The 16,129-nt window shown below is 39.3% G+C and overlaps 1 protein-coding gene and 1 long non-coding RNA gene across 5 annotated transcripts; one reads left to right on the forward strand and one right to left on the reverse strand.

Moving 5' to 3' along the window:
• Nucleotides 1-404: 404 nt before the first annotated feature.
• Nucleotides 405-5,136, reverse strand: LOC109870129 (histone H3.3). 4 transcript variants are annotated; one of them, XM_020460491.2, is made up of 5 exons: nucleotides 4,968-5,131; nucleotides 4,444-4,445; nucleotides 3,987-4,131; nucleotides 3,751-3,904; nucleotides 405-1,497 (listed from the first exon to the last, which is right to left on the reverse strand). In XM_020460491.2, exons 3-5 carry the CDS (start codon nucleotides 4,112-4,114, stop codon nucleotides 1,369-1,371), a joined length of 411 nt encoding a protein of 136 aa, XP_020316080.1. In that variant the 5' UTR covers nucleotides 4,115-4,131; nucleotides 4,444-4,445; nucleotides 4,968-5,131; the 3' UTR covers nucleotides 405-1,368. The 4 variants fall into 4 exon arrangements, with proteins under 4 accessions (XP_020316080.1, XP_020316081.1, XP_020316082.1 ...); XM_020460492.2 differs by lacking the exon at nucleotides 4,444-4,445 and having other exon boundaries at nucleotides 4,968-5,136; XM_020460493.2 differs by lacking the exon at nucleotides 4,444-4,445 and having other exon boundaries at nucleotides 3,987-4,149.
• LOC109870131 (uncharacterized) lies at nucleotides 4,313-13,402 on the forward strand. The gene is made up of 4 exons (XR_002252103.2): nucleotides 4,313-4,457; nucleotides 9,436-9,544; nucleotides 9,984-10,051; nucleotides 13,115-13,402. It is a non-coding gene; the product is annotated as an uncharacterized LOC109870131 (long non-coding RNA).
• The last annotated feature ends 2,727 nt before the right edge of the window (nucleotides 13,403-16,129 follow it).

Here is a 16,129-nt window from a genome sequence, read left to right on the forward strand (position 1 = left end):
TTCTCTGATCCTTTGATTGGGTAGACAATCTGCTATGTTAGGTTGGAAGATGTCCTCCAACCCATCATAATTACTGCGTAAGTTTGGGAAGGGGTGAGAACCATGAGCCTACTAGGTTTCGTATTAAAGTCAATGTACCTAGAGGATGGAAACCAATGTGTACAATATGAATTATAGATGTAATTTTGCAGAAGATGTAGTCTTTGGATGTGTATTTGAAGCAATGCCTTGTAGACTTAGTTTTAAAAATGTTAATGCAGAGCCTTGTACTTAACATATTGTCTCACTAATCAACAAATGCCAATCCTGGGCATAGTCAATTTTGCCTCAGCCATGGCTAAGTATAGCTCAGCCCAGAATTTGCATAAATGAGGGTTATAAACCAAAAACAAAGGTAGTCCAAGTGAGGTAGTGGAAAGTTTATTTACAACAAATGTCCATAATGTGATATGCATACTACATTATGACCTAAAAGTATAAACTAACAATTTAAAAAAATTCTAAACCTGAGAGAAAAGATTAGAAATGTTTTTGCATGAAACTTGCTACTCATACTATAAACCAAGCTTTTATTCTACTAATGAAACCATACAAAAACTACATACAACTGAACAAAAATAACAATTTTGTCCCAAGTTTGAGCTGAAATAAAATAACCCAAATATTTTACACAAAAATCTTACTGTGCACAAATTGTTTACATCCCCATTAGTGAGCATTTCTCATCTTCCAATGTAATCCATGCACCTGACAGGTGTGGCATCTCAAGAAGCCGATTAAACAGCATGATCATTACACAGGGGCACCTTGTGCTGGGGACAAAGGCCAATATAAAATACGCAGTTGTCAATGCCAGATGTTGCAAGTTGGGCGAGCATGAAAATGGCATTCTGACTGCAGGAATGTCGACTAGAGCTATTGCCAGAGAATTGAATGTTGATTTCTCTACGATAAGCCTCATCCAACATTATTTAAGAGAATTTGGCAGCACATTCAACCAGCTTCAACCATTGCTGATGTCCATGTTGTGAACAGAGTGCGCCATGGTGGGGTTATGTATGGGCAGGCATAGGCTACAGACAACAGAAACAATTGCATTTTATTGATGGCAATTTGAATGCTCAACTGATGAGATCCTGAGTCCCATTCTAAGGTATTTGTGACCAACAGATGCATACCTGTACCCAGTCATGTGAAATCTATAGATTAGAGCCTAATGAGTTTATTTAAATTGACTGATTGCCTTATGAACTCAGTAAAAGCAATGAAATTGTTGCATTTATACATTTTTGTCCAGCATAGTAATTTATGGTTGAACACCCCAACCAATCCCACCCACCTTCCCTTCAAGAGTTCAAAGTGTTCATATTATGCACGCTCGCCTCGGATTCGCCTGGCCAGCTGGATGTCTTTGGGCATGATGGTGACCCTCTTGGCATGGATGGCACATAGGTTGGTGTCCTCAAACAGGCCAACAAGGTATGCCTCACTGGCTTCCTGTATGGGGAGAGAAAAGCCCATAATCAGAATCTATTGGCATCAGTACATATTTACTTAAGTGCAGCAGCTAACCAAGTCATCCTTTACCTGTTGCATAATTAGGACTAAGGCTACTCTGGCACACCACTGCCTGGGTTGTCTACCCATGTTAGAGCAACAGCCAATGGGACTGAACTAAGTTTCCCGAGAACGTGGTCGGGAAAGAGAAATCTACCGGACACGTATTCATAACCCATTAGGGCATCCACCCACAGTGCTCAGAATATAGCAATGCATCTTAACATAAAACCAACTAATTTATCACAGCAACCAATAAAACTGCATTGTCAAGTTAGAAAGGAGGGGAATCTAAAGATTCAACTTGGATGGGTTGCTAATATGACTAGGATTGTACCTTTTGCTTCTGGACAATGGAAGTAAATATGAAAACCAATAGAACGGGATTATTGGCATAGGGGTGGGCCCAATAGGGAATGGTAATAAATGTCAAAAGTACTTAGAGGACTAAGGCCATTCGACACGTCACCAGGAAGCATGACTTGGCCACAGAGGAACATTGGCATCTTAAATGTTTTGTTGTTGCTGTGGATCGTTTCAAAATCACAAGCACATAGGCCGATGCCTATTTGGAACATCTGCAATTTGGTAAACGCAGGGCAATAAGACCTAGCTGATTGAGTTACGGCTGTGTTAAATGTGTGAAGCTGTCTGGAGTAGAATTTTTAAATGTTGGGACAAGGGGAGCGGTGTGTGGCGAAGATGGTCGAGTCTCTACAGAATTGCTCAGCTGCCTCCCACCAATTCAGTGTAAATTGTTTGCCCTTTGATTTTAGTAAATGTACCGTTAAGCTGTCATTTGGTTACAATCTGTTAATGTATGCATTAGTAATTTTACTATTCTCATTGAGTAGAGACTGTTTGCATAATTTACAACCTTCTACACTTGTGAGTTTTGGTTTATTTCATAACCATTTATGAGATTTGTCAATTTCTCATTGTCTTTTGTTTGGAGTGCTCCATGTGAGCAATGCGCATGTCTGGTTTCTCAGTCCTGATCATGTTGAGGGAGCGTGTGTGCCTGAGCATGCATAGAAGTGCCTAGCCTGCTGTGTGGAAATGTAGGAAAGAGGAACATCCACTGAGAATTATATTTTATTAAAACTTGTTCCTCACAGGAAAATATTTCCAACAACCGCCATCAATAATCAGTCCTCAGCATGAAAGCGCAATAGAAGTTAGAGGCTACGAGTTCCGTGCACTCATTTATTTAGCTGCCAATGGATCAATGATTTGATGAGATTACTAGTTGAACTATATTGTCCTGTGTTGCAAATAATCAATGCAATGCCTGTTAATTTATCATCGAATCACAGCGTACTTCGCCAAAAGGGTGATGATTTAACAAGCGCAGTCATGAAAAAAAGCATTGCAGTTGCACAAATGTACCTAACAATAAACATCAATGCCCGTCTTATAATCAATACACAAGTACATATTGTTTTAAACCTACATATTTAGTTAAGAAATGCATGTTAGCAGGCAATATTAACTAGGGAAATTGTGTCACTTCTCTTGCGTTCTGTGCAAGCAGAGTCAGGGTATATGCAGCAGTTTGGGCCACCTGGCTCGTTGCGAACCGTGTGAAAACCATTTCTTCCTAACGCAGTAATTAATGTGCCACAACTTTACATAATTATGACATAACATTGAAGGTTGTGCAATGTAACAGCAATATTTAGACTTAAGGATGCCACCCGTTCGATAAAATACAGAACGGTTCCGTATTTCACTGAAAGAATAAACGTTTTGTTTAAATGGTAGTTTCCGGATTTGACCATATTAAATGACCCAAGGCTCGTATTTGTGTGTTTATCATATTATAACTAAGTCTACTTAGAATTGTTGTGCAATGACTTGTTTTTAAATTATATTTCACTCCAGCAGCAACCAGCGTAGGACATGCAAGAAATCAGCGCAAAAATAGGCTCTGTATACTGTTCTTTAGGTCAATAACTAAAGAAAACAGTCCAATTTAATCCCAAAGAATTATGCAAATGCGCCTTTAGTAACAATAGACCAATAAGCATATGTCTAATGTATTTAAAGCGACTGGAATTGCCAGTAATGCATAAAAGCACTATTTAGTTATTTGTTTTTTTCTGTTTTCAGCTGCAACGGGCGTTTTGGGCAAAAACAGAAACCCTCGACTACACCTATCCAAAATCAACCCAAATCCTATGGTTAACTTGCCTGCAGAGCACCAATGGCAGCACTCTGGAAGCGGAGGTCTGTCTTGAAGTCCTGGGCAATCTCACGGACCAGCCGCTGAAAAGGCAGTTTTCTGATCAGCAGCTCAGTGGATTTCTGGTACCGACGAATTTCTCTCAGAGCCACTGTACCCGGCCTACACACACACACAGTCAGTAAACATGCCAAGAAGTGTCCTGTTGCAGCAAATTGAGAACCGTCCAGGTGAGAAGCGTTACCTGTATCGGTGAGGTTTCTTCACACCGCCAGTAGATGGCGCACTTTTCCTTGCAGCCTTGGTGGCCAGTTGTTTCCTGGGTGCTTTTCCACCAGTGGATTTACGGGCGGTCTGCTTGGTACGTGCCATAGCTCACTTGTAGACTTCTGAAAACAGGTGAAATTCTCAAATGCACAAGAAACCACGTGGCGTCACTACTCAATAAACAAGGTTACTGATGGCCAGCACATTTAATATCTCGAGTTTTGAAACCAATCGTAATGGTTGCATTAAACAGCCAACTAAATGGTGATCCCTATATCAGCAGGCATGCAACTAACGTTACACCATAAAAAAATGCCAAAAGGCTACTACTGGCTTCATAAGGCTAAAGGCGCCAAGAAGTTAGCGGAGACCCCACCCACCCAGTCGGCTAGCTAGCAACACAGGATGTTTAAACGCATTGGACGCAGAACGACATCTTTCTAAAACGGTATGGCGGTTCAACTGAAAGTAGCATTATTCTATCACGCACTAGCAGACAATTTAACGTTAGGTAGCTAGCTACGTCCGATTGTTACCCCCATCTTGGTTCTAAAACCAGCTCGGTACTGTTAGTATTAACATCCAAATAAGTATCAAGCTAAACACTGAAATTGAGAAATGCCAAACGTTAACAATAGTTCAAATGTCTACACTAACGCCGTTAGAGGTTGCAACTTCGTTATGGTGGCTTGAATAACGTTATCTTCCATGTAACGTTAGCCACCTTAGCTAGCCATGCAGTATTTCAAAGTTGCCTGCAATGCCTGGTTTATTTAAGTTACATACTGTACCTAGTTAACTCGGATAACTAAATAAGCCTGGTTGACAAGCTAACGTTAGTGCCCACGCAAACCACCTGTTTTTAGCTAACGCGCGACGTTAATTAGCTACCAACAACGGATACAAATAATAGTTTGGGCTAACTATATTTCAATATGAACAACCACAAAACACTTACCTAGTGCATTTAGCTTGCTTAACTTAGAACAAAACAACTACTCCAATGTTCTAAGATCCCAGAATCACCGTTCCTTTTACAGTTTCGTAGAATTTTGAACAAGAAATGGTATTTGTATTTATATTTTTGTATTTGTAGACCTGCCCACAAGCACCAGCAAAACGCATATGTATTGGTCAAACCAAAATGACGCACTACGACGCCGAGGCTTGTTTACAAATTCAATCACATTTCTAAAAGGCACTTCCAAGCTAAATATGAGATTTATATGATAAAGTCGTTTAATAAATATAATACTTTGTGGGTCATTTCCTACATAGAAACTGGCATCTAGCAACAAAAATCTGAATAGTCGAAACAAAATTGTTTGGAAACTTTTACTGGTCGAAATAACGAAAACGTGTATTAAAAAAAGGTCGATGCATTCCTATCGAAGAAAGACTGACACATAATACACGTAAACTCGTACATCGCCTTGGTCCGTACAATTGCCCTTATTTGTAGCGCCCCAAAAACGTAATACTTCCAGATCACCTGTTATGTCAATACCATTGTAAAGCACAATTTCTCCCCTTTGAGCCCGTCGGGTCTTTAAAAAAATGGCGGGTGGGGAAGCGAAGCTATTTGAGTGATAGTGAGAAGGAGAGTGTAAAATGTAAATAAAACTCTATAAAGAGTTTATAATTTGAAGGTTTGTGTTGAATTTCAATCTGGTTTTTAGGGCGGTGCTAAAGTGATCTTAGAAGTAAACAGCTGCTTTCAGAATGATGACGCAATAATGACGCAATGATGACGCAAAAAAATGATTAGGTACCCCCCCCTTACCCCGTCACTGTCCATTTGTTGTTTTTAAAGTATTTTAATTTTAATTTTTTTAAAATTTTATTTCACCTTTATTTAACCAGGTAGGCTAGTTGAGAACAAGTTCTCATTTGCAACTGCGACCTGGCCAAGATAAAGCATAGCAGTGTGAGCAGACAACACAGAGTTACACATGGAGTAAACAATTAACAAGTCATTAACACAGTAGAAAACAAAAGGGGAGTCTATATACAATGTGTGCAAAAGGCATGAGGAGGTAGGTGAATAATTACAATTTTGCAGATTAACACTGGAGTGATAAATGATCAGATGGTCATGTACAGGTAGAGATATTGGTGTGCAAAAGAGCAGAAAAGTAAATAAATAAAAACAGTATGGGGATGAGGTAGGTGAAAATGGGTGGGCTATTTACCAATAGACTATGTACAGCTGCAGCGATCGGTTAGCTGCTCAGATAGCTAATGTTTGAAGTTGGTGAGGGAGATAAAAGTCTCCAACTTCAGCGATTTTTGCAATTCGTTCCAGTCACAGGCAGCAGAGTACTGGAACGAAAGGCGGCCAAATGAGGTGTTGGCTTTAGGGATGATCAGTGAGATACACCTGCTGGAGCGCGTGCTACGGATGGGTGTTGCCATCGTGACCAGTGAACTGAGATAAAGCGGAGCTTTACCTAGCATGGACTTGTAGATGACCTGGAGCCAGTGGGTCTGGCGACGAATATGTAGCGAGGGCCAGCCGACTAGAGCATGCAGGTCGCAGTGGTGGGTGGTATAAGGTGCTTTAGTGACAAAACGGATGGCACTGTGATAGACTGCATCCAGTTTGCTGAGTAGGGTGTTGGAAGCCATTTTGTAGATGACATCGCCGAAGTCGAGGATCGGTAGGATAGTCAGTTTTACTAGGGTAAGCTTGGCGGCGTGAGTGAAGGAGGCTTTGTTGCAGAATAGAAAGCCGACTCTTGATTTGATTTTCGATTGGAGATGTTTGATATGAGTCTGGAAGGAGAGTTTGCAGTCTAGCCAGACACCTAGGTACTTATAGATGTCCACATGATATAAGTGCTACACCTGGTGGAGAGAATTGTAAACCAGAAATAGTTGCTTTATGCGTGCTGTACGTTACGACATGACACGGAAAGATGTAACGGAGGTTCAGTTTTTTCAACTTTTCTCCAATACTATAGAGCCATTATCTTGTCGATCAACGTTTGAATAGAAACCTAGTTCACACCCTCGATTTTGACGTCAACACAGTCGCTACAGTCCCATTAGTTTTCTTTGTAGCCTTGTAAGAATATTGCGTTTGCGCACATTTGTACTGAGTGAGTTTACGTTAGTAATTTGGCTGCTTGAAATAGCATTGTGCATTTTTCAAAGCCTTCAGAAAGTATTCACACCTCTGGACTTTTTCCACATTTGTACACACTATACCCCATAATGTCAAAGTGGAATTATGTTTTTCGAAATGTTGGAAATTAATTTTAAAAAATGAATAGCTGAAATATCAATACGTAATACGTAAATTCAGGAGTAAACATTTGCTTAACAAGTCACTTAATTGCATGGACTCTGTGTGCAATAATAGTGTTTATGTCACAACTTCCACCAAAGTCGGCTCCTCTCCTTGTTAGGGCGGCGATCGACGTCACCGGCTTTCTAGCCATCGCCGCTCCATTTTTCATATATCCATTTGTCTTGTCTTGTTTTCATACACACCTGGTTTTCATTTCCCCAATCAATCTAATTGTATTTAACCCTCTGTTTCCCATGTTTTGTATGTAATTGTTTTCATGTCAAGCAATGTTCTTTCGCGCTTTACTTTATTGTTCTGGTTTTCTGAGCGTGTTTGTTTTGTGCTCACGGTTTGGAACTATAATAAAGTGCGCTTTATTTATCATACTCTGCTCTCCTGCACCTGACTTCCCCTTTATACACACCCTTGACAGTTTAACGTGATTTTTGAATGAATCTCATCTCAGTACCCAACACATACAGATAAGTGCATTATGCTACATCTGCATTAACATCTGCTAACCATGTGTATGTGACAATAACATTTCATTTGATTTAATTGTAAGGTCCTTCAGTCGAGCAGTTAATTACAAACACAGATTCAACCACAAAGACCAGGGAGGTTTTTCAATGCAGACATTAAGTAAAATAAAATAAAAAGCAGACATTGAATATCCCTTTGAGCATGGTGAAGTTATTAACTACACGTTGGATGATATATCAATACACCCAGTCACTACAAAGAAACAGGCGTCATTCCTAACTCAGTTGCCAGAGAAAAAGGACACCGCTCAGAGATTTCACCATGAGGCCAATGGTGACTTTAAAACAGTTAAGAGTTTAATGATTGTGATAGGAGAACCTGAGGATGGATCAACAACATTGTAGTTACACCGCAATACTAACCTAATTGACAGTGCAAAGAAGGAAGCCTGTACAGAATTGTAAAAAATCCAAAATATGCATCCTGTTTGCAACTAGGCACTAAAGTAATACTGCAAAAAATGTGTCAAAGCAACTAACTTTTTGTCCTGAATACAAAGCGTTATGTTTGGGGCAAATCCAATACAACACATTAGTGTCGTTCTCCATATGTTCAAGCATAGTGGTGGCTGCAATATGTTATGGGTATGCTTTTAATCCTTAAGGACTGGGGAGTTTTTTTAGGTAAAAATAATTGAATCTAGAAGAAAACCTTGTTCAGTCTGCTTTCCACCAGATACTTGGAGATGAATTCACCTTTAAGCAGGACAATAACCTAAAACACAAGCCCAAATCTACACTGGAGTTGCTTAACCCGAATACAATGAATGTTTCTGAGTGGCCGAGTTAGAGTTTTGACTTAAATCTGCTTGAAAATCTATGGCAAGACCTGAAAATGGTTGTCAAGCAATGATCAACAACCAATTTAACAGAGCTAGAATCATTTTTTAATGACTAAAGGGCAAATGTTGCACATTTCAGGTGTGGAAAGCTATTACAGACTTACCCAGAAAGTCTCACTGCTGTAATTTCTGCCAAAAGGGATTCTAACATGTATTGAGTCAGGAAGTTGAATACTTATCTAAATCAAGATATGGTTGTATTTGTCATATACTGTATATACATATATATATATATATATTTTTTTTTACAAATGTTAGAATTCATCTACCGCTTTGAAATTAGAGTGTTTTATGTAGATCATTCACGCAAAAATGACAGTTTAATCCATGTTAATGCCACTGTAAGACATACAAATGTGGAAAAAGTCAAGCCGTGTGAATACTTTCTGAAGGGACTGTCCTACACTTCGATAAAGGTGCGAAAACAGTGCTTTGATCATTCATGAAAGTCCTTTAATGCATTCACTGCAGTCACTGTAGCTAGTGACACTTTATGCACCTGATGTTAAGCTTTGATAAAAATCTTTCTGTAGCAATTTACATGTCATTTGAGCTAACAGCAGGAGTGTCTTCAGAGTTGTCATCTGGAAATGGCTGGGGCTGAGGGAATCATGACAGAGTATAAGACACTGGTCATAGTTAGGACACAAAAAAGTAATTACAAGAAATTCCTTGACATATTTATGCATTGTAGTGTGATTTAATACTGTGTCTCTGCATGTGTTTGTGTCTGTTATTGTTTTGGAGCAGACGTTGAGCCTCGGGTGAATGACACTGCCAAAAAGAACCAACAAAGCAGAGCAGAGAAATATCTCTTTCACTTTCTACTTCTTCCCTGAGGGTGCAACAGCAGCAGAGGGTAATGGCAAGGCATTATTGCTGGGATATGAGGAAACTGTGGGATATGAGGAAATTGTGTTTGGTCAATAAAGATAGACATGGTTTTAAAAAGGTAGTGGTAATATTTAATTCAGTACAGACATTTGTAGGCAGGCAGCTTAATTTACCGTGTCCCACGATTCACTTAAGTCTGTCTTGCCCATTCACCCTCTGAATGGCATACATACACAATCCATGTCTCAATTGTCTCAAGGCTTAAAATCCTTATTTAACCTTTCTCCTCCCCATCATCTACACTGATTAAAGTGGATTTAACCTCATTATTGGATCATAGCTTTCACCTGGATTCACCTGGTCAGTCTTAATGTTTTGTACACAACTTTTTGTTGTTGTTGAAAGATTATATTTCCCTTGTTAGAGTAATTCTGATTGTGAACTTACCCCACTCTCCCCTACAGCAAGACAGCTGGTGAGCTGACCACTGAGGAGGCCTGGAGTCGGGCTGGTCGACTGTAGGATGAGAGAGGTGGGTAAGACCTAGCAGCTCATCTTCCTCTGGAAAGTGACGGCTTCGTGTGTGTGTTGTGGGTGGTGACAGCAGCCGCATATGGCGCAGAAACAACTTCTCTTTCGGGTACTGGAACATCTTCACTGTAGCCAGGTCAGAATCCTGCTCGAAGGACCATGTAAAAACATCCATCTGGAACTGTCTGAACGGTTGGCTGTAGATGCCCTCACCTGCTAGTGACTTAATTCTGACTCTACTTTGGTCTGACCCTTATAGAGGCAGTCCTGCAAGAACCAGGCAGGTGTCTCTGTATCAAGAGTTTTATTCTCAAGTTCACACACCTTAAAGTGATCTTTGTGGTTATTGCTAAAATAAACACTGTAAACTCGGTCGCAAGCCAAACTTGCATCTTCTTCTGTCAATGCCTAAAAACACTGAGCTAGAGTGAGTTCAAATGTCCAGTCAAACCTGCTGATTGGCCGAAGGGCTTTTTTAAAAACAGTTTCTCTACACGGATACAAGTGGCAACGACCAGATTCAAACCGTTTGAGCCCATCACTTACTAAATGTCATGAGTGTGCAGGAGGGCATGAGACAAAGGAATGTGTAATATCGGTGGAAAAAGTTGTCTGTGTTAACTGTAGGGGAACCCAGTAGCGGTGTGTGGGTAAAATCACTGGGGAAGCCAAGACACAGTGGAAGAATCAATTATAAATTATCACAAAACCAGGTAGCAACCTCTGTCCTGTCCAGTGAAGTCCACAAAGCATATTTCATGTACACTAACATGACCTATAGCATGGTCAAGCAAGTTAATGTTTCAGCCATTTTTGGACCACTAAACAACTGTTGATTTAGAACCACAGAGAGTTACCTTAAGTCGCAAAGAAATAAAATGCTGCCTCCACTATTCCAGCACCATTTCAACATCACCAAATCAGCTCTGCTTAGTCTAATACAGTGACAACTAAATGATACCGGAAACAATTGTCCTATCAACGTAAACTAAACATGATATGTCTGTTCATGGTTCTGATTTCTGTGTTTGTGTGTGTACGTGAGTATCTGTGCAAGTTGAAAAACATATGGACTCACCCTACTTGCAGAGAAACACCAATGCCATCCTCCTCTCTTTCATGTTGACAAAACGGTCTATCACTCTGTCATACAGTACACGCTTATTAAGCTTATTAAGTCCAAATCCCTATCTCCATCCATGGCTAATTTAGAAAAGGGCCAATTTTAGCTTGCTAGCCACCGGAGGACAACAACACTACGAGATGCAAAAATTCAAGTGTTTCTGTCAATGGTGTATGCGCTCAATGGGATTTGATAGGAGTGAGGCCAAAATCTAAGCTGGCTTCCCTTGACACTTTTTTTTGGTGCGTCGAACAAATAACATTGCAAATAGCTCGCTCAGTTTAGCTCAAACGCTGATTGGCTCATTTTTATACTTTTTCTTAATCAATGGAGGCCAAATGCTCACTGGCTTCTCTTGCATTCAATGCTATGGGCGGCAATAATTTCATACTCATTTGGACCAGACATCATCAGATAGATGGCCTACACATAGAGAAACAGAGGGGAGCTGTTTCACTCACTTGGATGCTTTCTCCTGTGAGATACATTCAGCCTCTTGTGAACTAAAGAAAAATGATGAAACACAGAGACACAAACGATAAATTATTACGTTTTCTTTTGGTACATTTTTGGACGAAGTCTGGCTTTGTTGCCATTCATGAATACACGCCATTGTGGGGACCCATGGTGCTGGAGATCAGACGTTTCCGGTGAGAGAAAGGCAGGTTAAGGTTGCCAGGATCAGAGTATTACAGAAGGTGTCGTGTGCTGAGGCAATGAAGAGTAGTAGCAGAGGAAGATGGTTTCAGGGCAGGGATCCTAAGAGGCTCCCTGTGAGTAGGCCGAGGCCAATAAAGAATGATAGGAATAACATGTGATTCAGTAAGGTTGGTTTCTTAGCATTCATAGCCCTGGTTATCAACTGTACAGCAGAAATGGAATGTAAACCACAGAAAATATTTGTGGTGTCAGATGTAGAGAAGTACTTTTGCTGCAGAGGAGTTACAAGGTGTGTTGAACGATAGTGTCCCGTCCTCCCAGGCAGCCGGCCGGGTGTAGGATCAGACAGAGCCAAGTAGTGGGATAGTGGTGAGGTTTTAATAGGTGTGTGGTTAGTTGGTAGGGCAATTTGTCTTCCCTTTTCCCTGTCCCCTCCCTTCTTTTGTCACAAAGTGTAATGAATTCACACTCCAGAACAATGGGGCTAGCTGAAATAAATAGATGAATAGGGAGCAGTGGAGGCTGCTGAGTGTAGGACGGCATATAATAATGGCTGGAACGGAGCAAATGGAATGGCACCAAATACATAGAAACCATGTATTTGATACCGTTCCACTTACTCTGCTCCAGTCTTTACCACGAGCCCGTTCTCTCCAATTAAGGTGCCACCAACCTCCTGTGATGGGGAACCTTCACACTCCAGTGTAGTAGGTGGCGGTCTATGCACCTTTCAGTTGGTTACGATCCGCCAATGCAAATTTAAAGAAGTTGCAATAACAATGGCTGTTCTTGAGGAGGTTGGTGTTGATGCTGCTATAGGAGCAGTTATATCAGAACTGGAAGGCATAACTCAATTGAAACAGCAAATAACTGCAAAGCTTTTCCCAGGGGAGAAAAGGTTTTCATTCTTCTCCCGACTGGGTTCGTCAAGAGCATGATTTCCCAGCTAGCTCTGCTGGTAGTCAAGAAAATGGTACGGATCGACAACCCAATTCTCATTGTTGTGTCACCGTTGGTCGCCAGATCAGACAGGCTGTAAAGCTGGGGATTACTGCTATGCAGCCCGGTGTAAATAATGCAGGCCCCCCAGTGTCTGGTTTGCCCTAGAAATCCAAGTTAAATTACGAATCCAGAACGGCCAAACAAAAAAATATACATTTGGCCTCTTAAATGAGTGAAATTAGTTCAACCCCCACAGTGAATTATTTAGAAGTTTGCTGAAAATCGAGATATTTAATTAAATAGTGATCCATTCTAACTACTACATTTGCCGTCACATAGGACCGCGTGCTGACAATCACGGGCCAGCAGGGTACAAGGATGTTCCCGGTTGACTCTCATCAGGCAGAATGAAAACGACTACATCGACCATGATGCTTTGCTAGTTATGACCACTTTCCCCATGATCCGTAGAAATGTTTTGGTGCCATTCAGGCCATCTAGGTAATATGAACTGGAGGCTGCGTCCAGGATGTTGTTTTTTATTTTTTTAATTTTTTTATTAACAACAAATCAATACAGAAAGTACATGAGGGAACACAAGTATATATAGATTATATACAATGGACAATCGAGATAGGGGGTACAATATCACATTACAATTACACAAGGACCTTAAGGGACATACATACACTTACAATTCTAACAGCATTTTTTGTTAGTAGAGTATTTAACTGTCTTAAAATACAGTTCAATTTCTTTTTGTAGGGTAAGAATTTTTGTCTTTTGTATGTAAATTTACATTTGTGTATATGAAATTTGGCTAAAATAATAATGAAATGAATTACATAAAAATGTTTCAGCTTATTTCTATCGTATGTAAAGAATCCAAGCAGTACATCTCTCCACAATAGTGTAAAATCTTCATAAATGTGTTCAATTATAAATCTACTGATGTCTTGCCACAGTTTTCTTACATGAATACAAATCCAAAAAAGATGCAACACTGTTTCTGGGTGGTCATTACAAAAGGAGCAATTTGAGTTGATATAGTGGTTGGCAGGATAATATTTATGAATAATTTTAAAGTAAACTTCCTTAATTTTGTAAACAAGTAGGTATGTGTGTGGCAACATCCACACTTTTTTCCAACAGATATTATCAATAAATCCATTCCAATAAGACATGACACAACATCCTGCTGAAACAAGGTTCGTATTGCTCTGTTGTTGAATGGACCAAAAGAGAAACAAATCTTTCCTACTGATGAGTCAACAGGGTCAATAGAAGGTAGGCTCTGAGGGTCAGGTCTTGACACGTTCCTGAATAACAGAGCAACACCTGAGAGAATGGCATCTAAAACAATTGCAAAATCTTTAGTTGTTACAGGGACCTTGTAAAGTGCTAAGAATTCCTTAATACTGAGTAAAAGACCCTCTGCATTTACCAGTTGGCTCACCAATAGGATATTATTTCGGAACCAATATTCTAAAAACAAAGAAGTATTTTTATTCAATATATCCCGATTATTCCATATATAATATCTGTGTGGAGAAAAATTGTGTTTATAAATTAAGGACCATGACAGAAAACCTGCTGATGAAAAGCAGAAAGTGTCACTGGAATTTTTTGTCAATATTATAATTGCAAAATAACGTGAAGTTAAGTAAAAAGTAGAGAAGACATGATGAGGAATAAAATTCCAGATAGAAGTGGGTCTTCTTAGGAATTGTTTTATCCAATTGATCTTAAAACTATTATTTAAAGTAGTAAAGTCCAGAAAATTCAGTCCACCAAGTGTTCATTACAACAGTTTTCATAATGTAATGGGTACGGTTTCTCCAAAGAAAGTTGAAAAGCATCTGGTCTATCTCCTTGCTTATTTTACTGTCAAGATATAAAGATAGAGCACCATATGTTATTCTAGAGAAACCTTCGGCCTTGGTTATTAGGACTCTACCTTTTAAAAGATAAGTCCCTCTGTAGCCATTGATTTAGCTTCTTCTGGGTATTTTTAATAAGAGGGTTAAAATTTAGTAAGCCTCTAGACTTTTGATCCTTTGTAATATTTATGCCTAAATATGTAAGTTCTTCTTTTACAGGAATACCATAATATGAAGGTGTCACACAATCTTTGACAACTAGACGCTTTGGAAAGGATTGTATCACATTGATCTATATGGGAATTTGGTTAGAGTCTTTCAGAAAAAGTGTAGTATCATCAGCCAGCTGGCTTATAATAATTTCTTTACCAGCTATGGAAATACCTTGTATTTAAAGAATTTGCAAGAAGTTGGGTGATTAATAAAAATAGGTACGGAGAGATAGGACAACCTTGCCTAATTCCCCTCTTTAACTCAAATCTAGGTGAGGTGCCATATTTCAATTTGATAGAGCTGTTTACATTTGCATAGAGAGTCTTAATAGCCTTACAGACAAAATTCCCAAAGCCAAGTCTCTCAAGGGAGTGGAAGAGAAACTGATGCTCTACTGTGTCAAATGCTTTATAAAAATCTAAAAACAATATGAAGCTATCCTCAGTTATTAGGTCTGAGTAGTCAAGTATGTCTAATACTAGTCTGACATTGTTAGAAATATGTCTGTTCCTCATGAAGCCAGACTGTGTTTCATCAATGATTGCATCCAGGACTTCTTTAATTATTTTTGCAAGTAGTAAGGCTAATATCTTATAGTCATTATTAAGAAGACAAATTGGACGCCAGTTATCAATTAGCAGCACTTCTTCTTTTGGCTTAGGTATCAGTGTTATTAACCCCTGACTCATTGTAGGAGGGAGAACATTGTTTTCAATAGTCTCTAAAAAAGACTTCAAATATGATTTTTTTTTGTTCAGAAAATACATTTGTAAAATTCTGATGTAATTCCATCAACACCTGGTGATTTATTGTTCTTTAGATGTTTGATAGACTATAATCTCTTCAATTTTGATGGGTTAATCACACTGTTTAGATTATATATCACTGATAGAGTGAACATTATTCAGTGAGTTAAGAAACATATCTGTGGATTCCTGACAGTAAGTAGAGCTATACAATTTTCTGTACAAATTGCTACAGTATTTAGCGATTCGTTTTTGGTAATCTATAATAAACACCATCAATGTTTAACTTATGGATAGTGTTATTTTTAGAGTGAAATTTCTCAAGTCTAAAGAAATAGGATGAATTCTGTTCTCCCTCCTCAATCCATTTTTTCCTAGATCTAATAAAGGCTCAAAAGGTTCAATCAAAAAGAACAGACAATGACTTTTCTGTTTCACCATTCACGCCACCCTGTCTGCATTGCACCAAACAATGAGCATCACAAACACCAGGAATCTAGGAATCAGCACTTTCA

The sequence above is a fragment of the Oncorhynchus kisutch genome, linkage group LG25 (assembly GCF_002021735.2).
Source record: "Oncorhynchus kisutch isolate 150728-3 linkage group LG25, Okis_V2, whole genome shotgun sequence".
NCBI lineage: Eukaryota > Metazoa > Chordata > Actinopteri > Salmoniformes > Salmonidae > Oncorhynchus > Oncorhynchus kisutch.